The sequence below is a fragment of the Sceloporus occidentalis genome, unplaced genomic scaffold (assembly GCF_023333645.1).
Source record: "Sceloporus occidentalis isolate IW3139 unplaced genomic scaffold, rSceOcc1.0.p SCAF_6, whole genome shotgun sequence".
In the NCBI taxonomy this organism is placed as follows: Eukaryota; Metazoa; Chordata; class Lepidosauria; order Squamata; family Phrynosomatidae; genus Sceloporus; species Sceloporus occidentalis.
The window spans coordinates 97,571,728-97,587,167 of record NW_028316986.1 but is presented as its reverse complement, the minus strand read 5'-3'; the positions used below and the strand labels follow the sequence as shown (position 1 = coordinate 97,587,167).

General features: G+C 42.1%; 1 protein-coding gene across 18 annotated transcripts in view; it reads right to left on the bottom strand.

Moving 5' to 3' along the window:
* Nucleotides 1-15,440, bottom strand: part of TRDN (triadin) — a 256,474-nt gene that overhangs the window by 81,297 nt on the left and 159,737 nt on the right. For 16 of the 18 annotated variants that reach the window (XM_089530463.1, XM_089530466.1, XM_089530449.1 and 13 more), the window contains one exon: nucleotides 1,281-1,337. The exons of the other annotated variants lie outside the window; for them this stretch is intronic. In XM_089530463.1, the coding sequence (XP_089386589.1) occupies nucleotides 1,281-1,337 (57 nt within the window). The remainder of the gene's footprint in view (nucleotides 1-1,280; nucleotides 1,338-15,440) is intronic. 18 annotated transcript variants of the gene reach the window in all.

The following is a 15,440-nucleotide window of genomic DNA, read 5'->3' as shown; positions in this document are numbered from 1 at the left end:
CTTTGAGACTAAGTGCAAAATAATCCGTAGCGTGTAGGCAATATCTTGTTTATGGGTGATTTGCAACAGGAGATGGGAGCCCTGTTGGCTGGTCTGGTGTGGGAATAGGGCTACAAATGCTACAAATTCTTCCATTCAGTCTCAAAGGTGCTACAAGATCCCTTTGCATAGTGATATTCCAGACAAACATGGCTGCATCTTTGAATTCTGCCCCTCCTTATTGTCTGAATCTTCCCTATCCAGAGGGCAGATTTAGACACTACCCTTAGGGCTGACCTGGGGGCTGTGCCCTCACTTTAAGTCACCATGATTTGGGTGAGGGATTCTCTGGGTTTGTCTTCCATCACAAGGCCAGCCAGTGGCAACTTGGTATTCGGGGCTCCTTGGGGCTCTGGTACACCCAGGGTAAACTGAAAATGTGTCTGATGGAGACATATTGCTTCAATTGCTCTCTCGCCAGGTTGCTCTTCCCTATTGCTTATCACAAATTTTAAATTAGTTAAATAGTTAATAGGTCAATGAAGTGGTCCTTCTTCAATCCAGATTCTTGTGTCTGCTGTCTTTATTCCCCTTGTGGGTCAGCCAATAAAGGAAATAATTTGTATTTCATGTGTCACCACAGTGGTGTTGTTGGTGTCTCACTAGAAATAGTAATCACTTTATAATGAAAATATACTTTTGCTGTTGGACATCTTCACTGAGATGAGATACGTTGCTACAATTCCCCAGAAGATGTTTTAAGTGTTGATATTATATTTTCAAAAGAAAAATACAGTTCAGAATGAGCATTGTCTTCTCATAAAGCAGGAATTTATAGATTGTGAAGCAAAAAAAAAAAAAAAGTAATTGTATTTGAAGTGGTCTGCACTAGTTTCTTGTTAATCTGGGAAGAAGAAAATACACAATGCAAACAATGCCTCCAAATGGATTACACATTACAAGGAGATCTAGTCATAAGGATGTCTGTCTACTTAGAAGTGAGGCCTTTTTTTGAATGGGATATACTCCCCTACTTTCAGTCCCAGATGAGTTATGAGCTTCCCTTTCTTGTCTCAGATGCTCACTATGACACATGGAAGGAACTCTTGACATTTACTGTCTGTTGAGACAGCCCTCTGCTATTTATTAGCCGAGACAGAGCAACAAAAATATTTCATTCCTATTAACCAGAAGATGGTGCTATGGTGCAATGAAATAAAAAAAAAAAGATGTATGGAGACAGAAAAGGGTGATTAAATGAGAATGAAATAAAGAAAGAAGAAAAAAATATAATCATTTACCTGGTGCAGCTATTTTCACAGAAACTGGTTGGGCTTCTGAGCCAGCTTTTCTTGGCTCTTAAAATGAGAACAAATTAAAGCAATAACTACAAGGCATTCTGTAACAACAACAGAGAAATCCAGGGAAACTGCAGATGAAAAATACTGCCCTTAGCATCTCTCTCGCAGAGAGAAAGAAGATTATTAAAACTAAATTGCCTATTGGTTTTCTACTAAATCAAAGGCACCAGGAAAAAAAATTAATGAGGAAAAATGGTTATTTAGGACCACTTGATAATTACTATCATTAACAAATGTACTCTTGTGTATCACTCACCATGACATGTTAGTAACAATTTTTTTAGCGACGCACAACAATGTATTTGTTTGGCAGAACTCATCGTGGGGAGATGGGTTTCCCCCAAGAAGGATAACCCAATTTCTCTATTTACAGTCTTAGTTCTTTTCATTCAGCCTATGATTTTACACATACTTTACTGCATTTCTAGCACAGATTCGAACCAAACTTTTACATCTCAAAGATGTGTACTAATAGTGGGAAATCTGGATTTAGAGCGGCCTTGTAAGGCTGAAGCTAGATGCATCATTTAATGGAAATGGAAATGTGTGCCACTGGTGTTGCACATGATTATAGTGAAATTAAAGCCCTTCTCCACTTGCATAGCTTGAAAAGAAAATGCTGACACAGCCCATTTTTTATTCTTTCCCCCAATCCATCCAATAGGAGAAAGATGTAGAATACTGAAAACTTGGCCTGTGTGTAGAAATAGGAACAAAATAGGAAATAGGAACAAACAAGATTTTGTTGAATTTTATAGTGTCAAGGAAAGTAGCTTTTTGCATCTGTCATGTCTTGTTGAAAGAAGAAACACACTTTATCCTAAGAACTGACACATTTGTGTGGCTTATGAGGTATTCAGATAAATACAGTGTACACAGAACTATATGCATAATTTTAAACCCATCTGGCTAAAATGCATACACTTAGAAAAATATGCACCAACACAGTTAAATACACATGGATTGCATTGTATGAACTTCATATTGGGTATTGGGAAAAAAAAAACCTTCACACTTACAGTTTGATACAAAAGGAGAGGGGAAAATGCAGATGGGATTTGGAGAAATGCAATGAATTTCAGACCACATCTCAGATTCAGATTCAGATCTCTACTTGGAAGAAAACTGTTACAAATAATGACTTTATCTGTAACATGTTACTTTTGGGAATAATGATGATTTACCCACATTATGTTTCTGAAACACTGTACAAACCTGTAAAGAGTTTGTAAGCAGAAAAGTTTATTATTTGTTTGAAAAAAACAGGTATTTTTCATTGGTATTTTTTGGCTATCTGGATAGCATTTTTCAATTTCAATTATATTTTTGTAAAAAAAAGAAATTGAAAAGTAATGCATTAGTAATATTTTAGTCATACATTATTGTTTAAATAACAAGTAACACAATGATTTTGTTAGATGGAACATCAAATATCAACCCATCGCCTTTCAGAAATAACATTCAATGCTTTGTGCATTCCTGCTCCTGATATCCAAACCAACAAGTGAATTCACAATTAAACAACAACAAACTCACAAATATCTCACCACACATGTGTAAACTTAGCAACTATTAACTTTCTTCCATTTTGTTTTGCCCTTCCAGTTTGCAATTAGTGAGAGCTAGTGTCATGTAGTGAGTTGAGTGTTGGACTAGAACACTGGGAGGCCAGGATTCGAATCCCCACTCTGGCCCAGGAAGCACCATGACAGGATTGTCTTTGGGTTAATATAAGTCGGAAAGGCACAACAAAAAGTCTGAGGGTCCCAGATATGACCCGATGCATTTGTTTCCAAGCAACTCAATGTTTAAGCGAATGTAAGGAGAAGTGAATTCTACTCCTATCCTCAGATTAGATACTACTATTTGAACTGTGAAAATATGCAAGTCTCAGAGACATATTGGACAGTGCAAATAATTTTACTATGACATTAAACATAGCCCTCATTTTTTACTATGATAAAATGGTTAATAAATGGAATGTAATAAATATAACATATTTAGATTTAGAATATATACTAATATATATATATATATATATATATATATATATATATATATAGGGATGTGGTGGCTCAAGTGGTTAAGATGTTAACTCTGTTGATTGCAAGATTGGGAGGCTGGCAGTTCAAGGCCCGTGTGATGCATGATGGGGTGAGCTCCTGTCACTAGTCCCAACTTCTGCCAGTCTAGCAGTTTGAAAGCATGCAAGTGAAAGTAGATAAATAGGTACTACTTTGATGGGAATGTTAACAGCATTCTGTGTAGTCATGTTGGCCACATGTCTTTGACAATACTGGCTCTTTGGCTTAGTAATGGAGATTATTAAGGAATGTACATCTCTCATATTAGGATAGGATGAAATTATACACCCATCCACCCTGTTTCCCATGCAGCTCTCCTCTCTCCCCCCTCCATTTTGTGTGAGAGTGGTCTCAAAAGGCATTTAAAGAATAGCTATTTGTTTCCTACATAAGCATCACTAAAATGGAGATTGCAGAACACAGCTCAAACTTGGTGTATAGCATCCTTTATGTCTAGGACCTGTCTTCATTTAATCAAGAGTCTGACAGCCTTGTTATATGCACAAGCCAGATGCCCAAGCATCCTCAGTTCTTCCATCCCACTTATGGTCACCAAGAACACATTCATCTAAGATCACAGTTGACATTTCAATCCTTGTGAAATCTCTGCTGTTTCAAGTCATGTGAATAAAAAACAAATTGAAAAAGGAAGGAAATAACTGTCAGTCACAAAGTGGAATGTGGAATTGGAAATAAAATGTGTGAATTGATTTAGCATGGAAGAAGCAGCTGAAGTCTAAACATGTCATTTCAGAATTATAAATGGTGCCACCACTTCCTTATTTGCATCTTCCTGCAATATACCCCAATTGTTTGCATGTCTAGTCAGAAGTGAGAGTAACCATGATAAGTGGGACTTACTTCCAGGTAAGGGTGAACAGGATTGTAGCCTTAATGACCATAATTTGTCTGCATCAAATAGACTGTTTTAAAATAGGGCTAGATGAAAAAACAGGTGTAGAATAACTTCACAAAAATAGGCAGGTATTTGATGAAAACTGCCTCTTTCTTATCTGTAAGCAGGGTTTTTTTTTTTTAAAAGCACATGAGTTAGCATGCAGCTCCACTGTACCAAGGTTATCTTATATTTTAGAAATGATTCAAAAGTAATAAAATAGCTGAAGAGTACATTTTGATTCACCAGTCTTTATACTATCCCACCCTACGAGAGTGGGCCCTGCAGAAGACTTTGGCCCTCATGGAAAGGCAGTGAATGATTAGCTCCACCTATTCCTTCTCTTCTCCTCTGTTTTCATTTATTGCCAGGAAAGGAGATTGTGGGATTTGCAGTCTTATATATGCCAAACTAACTTGGCTACCTTTGGGTCCCACGTTTGTAAATAGTGGGATATTAAATAAACAAATAAAATAACTATGCAGATTGACTTGGAGAAAGAGGCAAGCAGCAAAATGTCTCAGGCTGCTTCTGTATGCAGTACCATACATCTTGAAGTACAGAGATCACTACGGCCCCAAATCCACCCCCCACCATTTTCTGATCTCTTCTGCTCCCCGTTTTGGTCTCTCATTGAACAAAGGGTGGCTGCTTTCCCAAACAGTCCCTGTTTGTCACCCAGCACCACTGCTTGAGCCACCCAGCCATGTTACTGACATCTCAGAGTAACTTCTGCCCATATGGGCAGTGTCAAGCAACTCACAGGGGCAATGAGTGAACACAGCCACCATCATTGCTGCGAAGAGAGCTAAAACCCCACAACAACAGGTGAGTTGTTTAAATGTGAGTTAGGGAGAGGAAGCTCCAAATCAGGTGTGGGTGAAAACAGTCTGCACCTGATTTGGGGTTAAACAGGATGCAGTGAACCTGGGGGGAATTCAGGGTAATTTGTTCATGTAGACAAGGCCTCAGTCATATCCTTCTAGTGCCCAGGGCTCTACCTGAGAACTATTTCCAGTGTCAGGATACAATTCTGGAAACCAGGGCGGGATACAAACGGGCAGGGGAAGACGTCTTGGAGGTGTATTCTGCTGAATACGGAGCCTCCAGACCGCCCGCCCCGGGGGCGTGGCTCAGGAGATGGGGCTTCCACATGGGGGGCAGTGAAGACGCCTCACCTGGGGCCATTTCTGACCTGCAGTTTCCAAACCGCCACCTCAGAGGATGCTGCAAAGAGAGAGGCAGCTTCCTCATGGGCGGCCAAAAACAGGGCTTTTTTTTTCCTTTGCCGGCTGGCGGATGCGCAGCTGCGCAGCTGCAGCGCTAAGCAGCGGCGGCAGAAAGCCTATGTGAACATTTAAAGTGCCCAAGCCCCTTTAAAACTTTCCCCCCCGCTCTGCCCAAGAACAATGGTGGTCTCCTGCCAGCTGGTGATCAGCTGGTGTTGGCATCTTTGTCCTCTTGCACTTTGCCAGTGTCACCAGCATCATGGATGCCTCCTCTCCTTTGGTCCCCGCGCTCTTGCTGAATCTGCAATGCACAGCCACAGCTGTCGCCGCTGCCACCGCTGTCCCCCTGCCATCCCCCATCACCTCCCTTGTATATATGTAAATATTTACAGTTTTAGCGGTTTTTATTGTTAGGTGAAAATGGCACAGGAATGTGTGTAGGGGCTCACTTTAAAGTCCAAACTTTCCAAGCAGCGCATGCGTACATGTTGCTCTAGGGTTAGGGTTAGGGTTAGGGTTAGGGTTAGGGTTAGGGTTACAAGTCTTAAAATGCGCTGCAGCTGTGCTGCAGCTTCCACACCTGCATGGCAGCTGACACTGCAATTAAAGCCTGACTGCAAACTGCGCATGTTCCAGGACCCCGACTCATTATGCGACGCAGCAGACACGGAGCTTTTAAATGGGCAACTTAAATTAGCGGCGTAGCAATTCTGGCGTACCGGTGCAGCAGCTTACAGATGGAGCTGCGCAGCTGCGCATCAAGTGGAAAAGAAGCGGAGAAAAGCAGCACCTTTTTAATGCCGCTTCTTCCCGCTTGGGGCATGCGGGGGGCGTGTTCATGGCGGCATTCAGGTAAGGCCCGTCTGAAGGCTCTACCTTCATGACGTCATGAATACACCCCTTTTTGCCCGTCTGTATCCCGCCCAGGTCTTTTGAAGAAAGGCTTAGGGAGCTAGATAAGATTAGCTTGGAGAAGATTGAGAGGTAATATCACAGTCATCATTAAACATTTGAAGGAATGATGGAGCAAGTTTGCTTTCTGCTGCTCCAGAGACTGGAATATAAACTGATGGATTCAAGTTACAAGAATATTTTTTAACCTAAACATTAGGAAGAACAAAACATTCAGCAGTGGAATGAACTGCCTTGTAGGGTAGGGGACACACCTTCTTTGGAGATGTTTAAACAGAGGTTGGACACTCATCTCTTGGGAGTGCTTTTATATTCATTAAAGGAACTTCAAATTCTCTTAAAACTATAAGGTCAAATCTGGATTGTTACAAATGTTTCAGTTGTAGATATGGCCGTTTAGCTGATAAAGATTGTTTAAACTTCTCTTTTCAATTGAAAAGGGCAAAACCCCATCATCAGCACCAAGTATCTGATTTAAAATAACAATCCCATTGTTGGCCCATACTTTCCATAAAAATGGTTCCTTACCAATTTTCAAATCTGGATTTCCCTATAAAGTCAATGTGGCATGACTGAATGGGTCAAAATGCAATTGATGAAACAATATCTTTGAGTTCTAACTGTTGAAATTGTTGGCAAAACACTGCATATATATATATATATATATATGGAGAGAGAGAGAGAGAGAGAGAGAGAGAGAGCGCCAAGTATTGTCTAGTTGAATTGAGGTGTCAGAAATGAAGACTCCAAGGCTGTCCATGGTGGATTACTTACTTTAAGTTTATATGTCCAAAAATAATACAAGATCACAGATATGCCCAGTGTATGTATGAAGAACTGAAAGGCTGTACCCACCCTCTTCAATTGGAATTTGGATCCTTTTCATTGAAATTGTAGGATGAGATGAACTCCCCCCCCCCCCAATAAATCTCTTAAACAATGCATTTAGTTTTTGAAAATACTTGTAAGGTATAAGTAGAAGAATTCCACAAATAACATAAACGCCTCTGCCATTACTGTTAGACTGGATCAATTTGAGTCGGTAAGTACTGAGGACGTGGACAAGCTCCTTAGTAGTCTGAAAAAAACGACTTGCCCTCTTGACCCTTGCCCATCCTGGCTGGCTGTCCAGGGGGGTGATATAGTCAAGCTGATGCTGAAAAATATAATCAATGCATCCTTCAGGGAGGGTACCCTGCCTTCTTGTCTTAAGGAGGCAGTGGTCAGACCACTCTTAAAAAAGCCCTCCCTGGACCCTCTGGATAGAAATAACTATAGGCCAGTCTCGTTGTTGCCATTCTTGAGCAAGGTGATCGAGAGAGCAGTCGCCAATCAACTACAGGCAGTCTTGGATGAAGCTGATTATCTGGACCCATTTCAAACCGGATTCAGGGCAGGATACGGAGTTGAGACGGCCTTGGTCGCCTTAGTCGATGATCTCCGTCTAGGCATCGACAGGGGAAGTGTGACCCTGCTGGTGCTCTTAGACCTCTCAGCGGCCTTCGATACCATCAACCATGGTATCCTTCTGGAACGCCTGAGAGAGTTAGGTATTGGAGGCACTGTTCTACAGTGGTTCTGGTCCTACCTCTCAGGCAGATTCCAGATGGTGGCGCTAGGAGACAGTTGCTCTTCTAAAAGAGAGATAACATTTGGTGTACCCCAGGGCGCAATATTGTCTCCTATGCTGTTTAACATTTACATGAAGCCGCTGGGAAAAATCATCCGGAGACATGGGGCAGGATGTTATCAGTACGCTGATGACACCCAAATATATTTCTCTATGTCTCAAACTGATGCAGTGTCTATGGATGGCATCTCTCCTCTGAATGCCTGTCTTGGGGCGGTAATGGACTGGATGAGGGAAAACCGACTCAAGCTGAATCCAGGTAAGACGGAGGTACTTGTTATAGGAAACCCAAGCCCAGGTATGGAATTATGTCAGCCAGTTCTGGATGGGGTCACACTTCCCCTGAAAGACTCTGTCCGCAGCTTAGGGGTGCTCCTTGACTCGTCGCTTCACCTGACAGCTCACCTGACCTTGAAACAGTTGTACATGCGCTGGTCACCTCTCGATTGGACTTCTGTAATGCGCTCTACATGGGGCTACCCTTGTGCCAAGTTCAGAAACTTCAACTTGTACAAAATATGGCAGCCAGGTTAATTACAGGTACTCGTCGTACCGATCACATAACACCGGTTTTGAAATCCCTTCACTGGCTGCCAATTAGTTTCCGGGCAAGGTACAAGGTGTTGGTGATTACCTTCAAAGCCCTACATGGCTTGGGTCCAGAATACTTAAGAGATCGCCTACTTCCATACTGTCCGTCCCGCACTCTAAGGTCCTCGGGGAAGAATCTACTTCAGCCAATAAAATCTAGGCTAACTTCAGTCACCCAGAGGGCCTTTTCCATCGCAGCTCCGAAGCTATGGAATGACCTGCCAAAGGAGATCCGTGACATTTCTACTCTTACAGCCTTTAAGAAGGCTCTTAAAACGGATCTCTTCCGGCAAGCCTTCCCTACCTAGTTCTACTCCCCATTTACTGTGACTTATGTCACTCTGTCCACCAATTCTTCTCTTAAATTTAATGAGAAGAATTAAATTAAAATTAATTAAAATAAAATCCTTGCCTCAAGAAGAAGAGCCCTCCCTCCATGACATCATCATCAGACCTGGGAGGGAGTGAAAAAGAGAGGCCCAACTTCCATCAGGCCTAACTGTGAATGTACTCACTTCACTCTTTTTAATTTAATTTAATTTAATTTATTTATTGTATTTTATTTTATTATCTTTATTTTTACTGTTGTAACCCGCCTGGATTCCTTGTGATTGGGCGGGCTATAAATAAATCATCATTATTATTATTATTATTATTTTACGAATGACATCAGTTTTAACCATATTTACCTTCCCCCACAGAGTCATCTTTAAGCTTGCCCATCTCTTTAAATCTTGTGCAGTATATTTGATCAGATTACTTATATTAAGATTAATCATCTGAGGTAATCCCTAGGAATAATTAAATTAAATAAAAAATAGAATTTGGGCAATATTGAAACTGCCATGCTTTAAATATGCTGGAGTCTGTCTTGTCTCCCACTGGCAGTATTTCTGACTTGGACCAGTTAATTGAATAGCTATATATTTTACCAAAAAGGAGGGTGGGCACTTTTAGAAATTCCCATCCCTACCTAGCCTTTGTTTCTATCTGAATGAGGGATTTCTCTTCCAAGTGCCTTATTCTAATTTTCCACTGTTAGGACCTTTGTGCCCTTTTTGCAGTATTCCTATTAACACCCTTTTTCTTTGATCAAAAGCAATAAAAAGCCTAGAAATTTCAAGGGGAAACTCATTTATTCTTGGGTGTATGTACATTGCACTTTGGACTAAAAATATTTCTGGGTTAATCTGCCGCCTCTATTAGCATGTTTTCCAGGAATCACTTCAAAGCATGCTAATTACCACATTGAGATGAAATTAATCATAAAGCAGCTTTCGGCCATGGGGGTCTGCTGAAGCATTGAAGAAACGCTTTAGAGTTGCCAGATATGGAAATTTTAAAAGGTGTCACTTGTAGTTGATATGAATCATTTATCACAATAATCTGCTATTACTGGAAGCTATAAAACCTGAATATACCGGCAACACTATACACAATAGCAGATGTGATGTACAATTAAATACCACAAGATCCTTCAAAAACATTGTGCTATATCAGAATATTATGTTATACTTCAGATAAAAAACAGGCCCTTTTAACTTATACTTTCTTTCATACTTGTATGAACCTCATTTTAAGCTGAAAAGCTCCAGGGCAATCAAATAAGGAAAGGATCTACTCCGTGAAGACTCAGAAGCAGTCACGTAAAGCCTCCAGTATAGGACATAAAGTACCTATAAAGGTAAAAACCACATTCTTTTTCCTCTCTCTCCACTACCCACTTCTTAAGACCCATTCATGGATACTAGGAAGCATTTGTTCAGTATGTAATTACTTCCTTATTCGATGCAATTGCTCTCTGTTGTAGAAGAAGATGGTTAAATGTTGGAAATTGGGCCAGCAATGCAATTGAATATTCTGGGCTACTACTAGGAAATCATTTAATAATAAACAAGGTAATTATTTGATACATTATTTATTTTCTGCTTTTCTCCCAAAACCTGGACATAGGGTAGCTCCAAAGAAGGCTACTCTTTAAAAGGTACAGATAAAACACCAAAGCTATAATATTTAAGCATAACTTATAATAATATAAACTAATTAAAGAGTTAGCCCAGAAGTAGTGCTTTTTGTCAAAGATATATGAAAATAACATACATTTTATTCTGGTTCACAGATGCTATTGTTTATTGTAGCCAGTGTTTTCAGCACACCATGTTTTCCTTCATTTCTTAGTCCTTTGCTTGTGTAACCATTTTCTCTGAAGACATAAAGATTGCCCCTTCTCTCATTCTCTGCTAATTTACGGATGCTGGAGAAGTGATCTAAATTCACATTCTGATATATACAGGAAAGTCACCAATACAAAGCTCAGACCCTCCAACTGTTTGTCAATGACAACTGGGACATGTCTGGCCAACCAACATTAGAGAGTGCTAAAAATAGCAAAAGTTATTAATAAGGAAGCCCACACAAGCTGGGATAGCCTGCAGCAGTTTTCTTTTGTTTGAGCCTACTGGCAAGGTAAGATTCTACTCTTTCCTTTCCTCCTGTCCTGTGGTAAATTAATTGAATGCAAAATATTCTTGCACCTTGAACTCAGGTTGCACCAATGGAAGTAAGCTGAAGACCAAGGGGGAAATTCCAGGATTTGTAATTTTGTGAGATATTTAGCCTGCTTTGTCAGAGAGATCTGGTGCCACAAGAAACTACAAATCCTAGGATTCCACAGCATGGAGCCATGACAATTAAAGTGGTATCAAACTGCCAGTGTGTCAGCAGCCTCTGTCCTGAGCAATCTGTTTGGTGCTGCCTCTTAGGGGTTTCGAGCAGGATGCTGGTGATGTAATGCTCTAGTTTACCCTTGCTTATTTTGTCCTTATAGTGAAAACAGGCAGAAATTCTCAGATCCGGTTCCACTCCCAAGTGATCCCAGATCCCAGACAGTCCAGTTTAGGTAGTGACTCAGGCTGCCTGCCATCCATTTAACACCTTTGTTGTTGCTGTGTGCCTTCATGCCATTTATGACATATGGCAATCCTAAGGCAACCCTTTGTTGTTAACTGCCTTTGCACTGAACTCAACCCATGGTGGTCCTATTGATGAGACATCTCCAGTCTACGTTTTGGCATCTTGGCATCTAGGGATATTTCTGGCTTGATCTGCTCTAGGACCCATTTGTTTGACCTTTTGGCTGTCCATTAAGGCAACCCTATCATGTATTTTTTTGGCAAGATTTGTTGAGAGGAGGTTTGCTATTGCCTTTCCTGAGGCTGAGAGCATGTGACCTGCCCAAGGTCACCCAGAGGATTTCATGGCCAAGGAGAGAATCAAACTCTGGTCTCCAGAGTTGCAGTCCAACACTCAAACATCTAAATAACAACAAAAATTGAGATAATGAGAGAAGAATACACCTTGCCATTTAAAATATACACAGACCTATTAAACAGAGAAATTAACAAATTAATAAGAAGGGCAAACAAAAAAGTATATTAGGCTGTTCAACAAGAAAAAGGGACATTAAAAATAAGAAGACCTGGTAAAACCAACTCATCAGCATTATCACAGCTCTTTTACAACCTGCTGCTAACACAAAACAAAAAAGAGATGCTGGAAGAGATAACTGACAATATAACTTCAATGATCTCACACAATTCCTCTCATTAAGTACTGGGATTGGAGAGTGCTGGGAAGTTTCTTCACTCAGATTGCATATTAGAGCTGTCAACTAGCAGAGTTTAGCTCCCCTCTTCCACCTCTACCTCACACCCCCTTTGTGCTTTCTTTGTGTGGTAACTTTGGAGACATACTATCTGGCTTATTTTTAACATCCATATCACCAGATCAGTCGAAGACACTTTGGATTATGCCCTACCCCTTCTGAAATGAATTGTTCTGATCTGATTTGGAGTGCATACAAGTTTGTCTGAATCAGTACAGTTCATTATTCAGGATCTGGCCAAAATAGCTGTATAGTCCTAAAACTGAGACCTGGATAGTGAATAATCCTAAAGACAGAACCAGCAGGCCACTAATCACTCAAGCAGAGAATATCAGACAAAGTAAAAGTGACCAATTTCTTTTTAACTAAGCAGTAGAACCACTTAAGAATCTACGTCATTAACAACAACCATGCATTTGACAATAAGAAACAGACATTTTGAGGAGGGATCTTAAGAGCATTGCAGTCCAGAACAATGTGGCAGTTTTGGAGAGATTTAAACATTTTTAAATCTCTCAAAAAACATTCATTTTTATAATTATTTTGAGATGTAGGATATGTGTTGGAGGGAAGGATTGAATATGGCAAGGTGCCATTTGAGTTTAGTTTGTCATCTAGCATCCCAGGGTGGTAATTCATGTCAGTGAGGCTACCCAATAGCAGAGCTTATTTACCAATCAATCATTTGCCATAAGAGTGAATGGCACCATTGGGTAGGGCAGTCAGAAACAACTTGTCCCATTTCAGAGATGAGAAACTTTGCCAGGTCAATGTATGGTACCCCATGGATACCATACAAGTACAGCAGCTGACATTACAAACAGGGCAGTTGAAATTTGGTAGCTGCTGCTTTGTTTGCAATCACTGGAGTTTATCAGACTTGAGTTTTTGGCAATTTTTCCTGCCTATCACGCAATGTTTGCGCCACCAAAATTGCGCAATAACGTGATAGCGCGATGTTCTTCCAGATGCCATTCATTTCTATGGGAGCCCGTTGCGCAACGCTCCCGTAGTTTTAGTGTCGTTCCTCCCCTTTTTGGGCACTACGGGAAAAAGGGAAATCAGGCCTTTGTCTCCTGTTACCCTTGTTAATGCGTTGCAAAATGGTTTGGTGTGGTAGGCAGCAACGCAAAGCGACGCAAATGTTACTGATTGCAAAGTTCCCATGATGCTGAGCTGCTTTTTCACCCCATTCCCTTCCGGTGGCCTTCTTTTTTCAGGACAACCCTGGGGGAGGGGGGTGGGAGTGGGGGGTACGTACAACTAATATATGCAAGGGATTCCCCCAAGGGCCATTCGGTGCAGCCCCTTCTTCAGTCCTGCAGGAACACGTAGGATCCTAGAAATTAAAGGGGCCCCACAGGGCCTTCCACTCCTGCCCCCTACTCTGTCCTGAAGGAATACATAGGAGGCTAGAAATTAAAGGGACCCCAAAGGGTAATCCATTCCAGCCCCATTCCTCTGCCCTGCAAGAACACCTAGGAGGCTAGAAATTGAAGGGACCCCAAAGGGTCATCCATTCCAGCCCCTTATTATGTCCTGAGGGAAAACGTTGGAAGCTAGAAATTAAAGGGACCCTAAAAGGTCAGTGTGGGTGGGGCTGGGGTAGCCGGCTGCATAATGAGAGTACTTCTTGGGCTCCTCCCTCTTAATAAGCCTATTGGCGGTAACAAACTTGCAGGCACGTTGCAGACAAACCAAACTTTTAATAACAGTCTTCAACTTTTTCCCAAACTACACAACCACGGGCTGGGTCCCAGCCGGAGAGAAAACTATAAGTCCCGGTGAGACTCAAGCAGCCGCTTTCCTCTTTTAGGCGTCCTCCTCGGCCTCTCGGCTCCCTTGTGAGGGTCTTCCTCCGGAATGCTTCTCCGGGGGTTCGAGGTCGGCCTTCTCTTTCTCCCGGGGTTCAGGACCCGTCTGCCACTGCTCTCCCTTGGGGTCCCACCATGCCCCTTCCAGAGGGTCCTCTCTTCCTACACCCCAACTCTCTGCGTCCGAGGAGGGAAACTCCCCTTCTACTCGTGGGTCGCGCAGGGAAACCTCCTCATGGAGTCCCTTTCGTCGCCCCCCCCGTACCTGGTCTATAATATTGCGGGCCCCCCGTCTCTTATCGGCTTGCGTTTTACCTCCGTTCTCCCTTCTCCAACAGCAACTCCCCGTCCTCCTCTTCCGCCACGTGTTCCTCCTCCCGGTCGCCTTGCTCCTGCTCTTATTTCCCCAGGGCTGGCTCCTCCTGCCCCTTGCTCCGCCTCCTCCCTTTCCCGCTCCACCTGACCCTCATTAGCCCTTTCAGCCCTCTCTCTTAAGGGCACCGCCTTGCTACAGTCATCCATTCCAGCCCCGTTCCTCTGCCCTGCATGAACACCTAGGAGGCTAGAAATTGAAGCAGCCCCAAAGAGCCTTCCACTCCTGCCCCGTACTCTGTCCTGAAGGAATACATAGGAGGCTAGAAACTGGAAGGGGCTTCTCCCCTCTCCCCTCTCTCCCCCCAGAAGCACAAAGGTCAGGATGCCACCAAAGCCTCCAAGGAGCATGCGCAAATATGTTGATGTGAAATGTTCAAGACAAAAGGAAGGTGCTGGTGTAGTAAAAAGTTCCGCTATGCATGGTTTTGCATCACGCAAATTGCAACTATTGCGCAATTGTAGCGCTAACACAACGTTTTGGGGAATTGACAGAAAAGCAAGCAATGTGGTAGAACATCGCGTTAAAAGGTCATTTCGCAATGTTTGTTTCACTTCCTTAGCAGAATTGAGGGTCCAAAAGCTCGCATCTGATAAACTCCACTGTTGCAAGTGATGATGAAATTTGAGAGGAACAGTCACAATTGCTCTCTGTGGTTTGTGAGAGTGTTTTCCTGCAGCACAGAGCACCACCAGATTGCAGTTTCTGGAAGTGACAGAAAGGAAATGTAGAAAGATTGAATGAGATTGTGTGGATGATAGCACTGGCAACTGCTGCCAATTTTTCTGCAGAAGAGATGACATAGGTCCAAAACACACAGCAGAAATAATCAAGTTTGAGACTGTTTTAACTTCCCTGGCTCAGTGCTAAGGAATCCTGGGAATTGTAGCTCTTTGTGGCACCAGAAC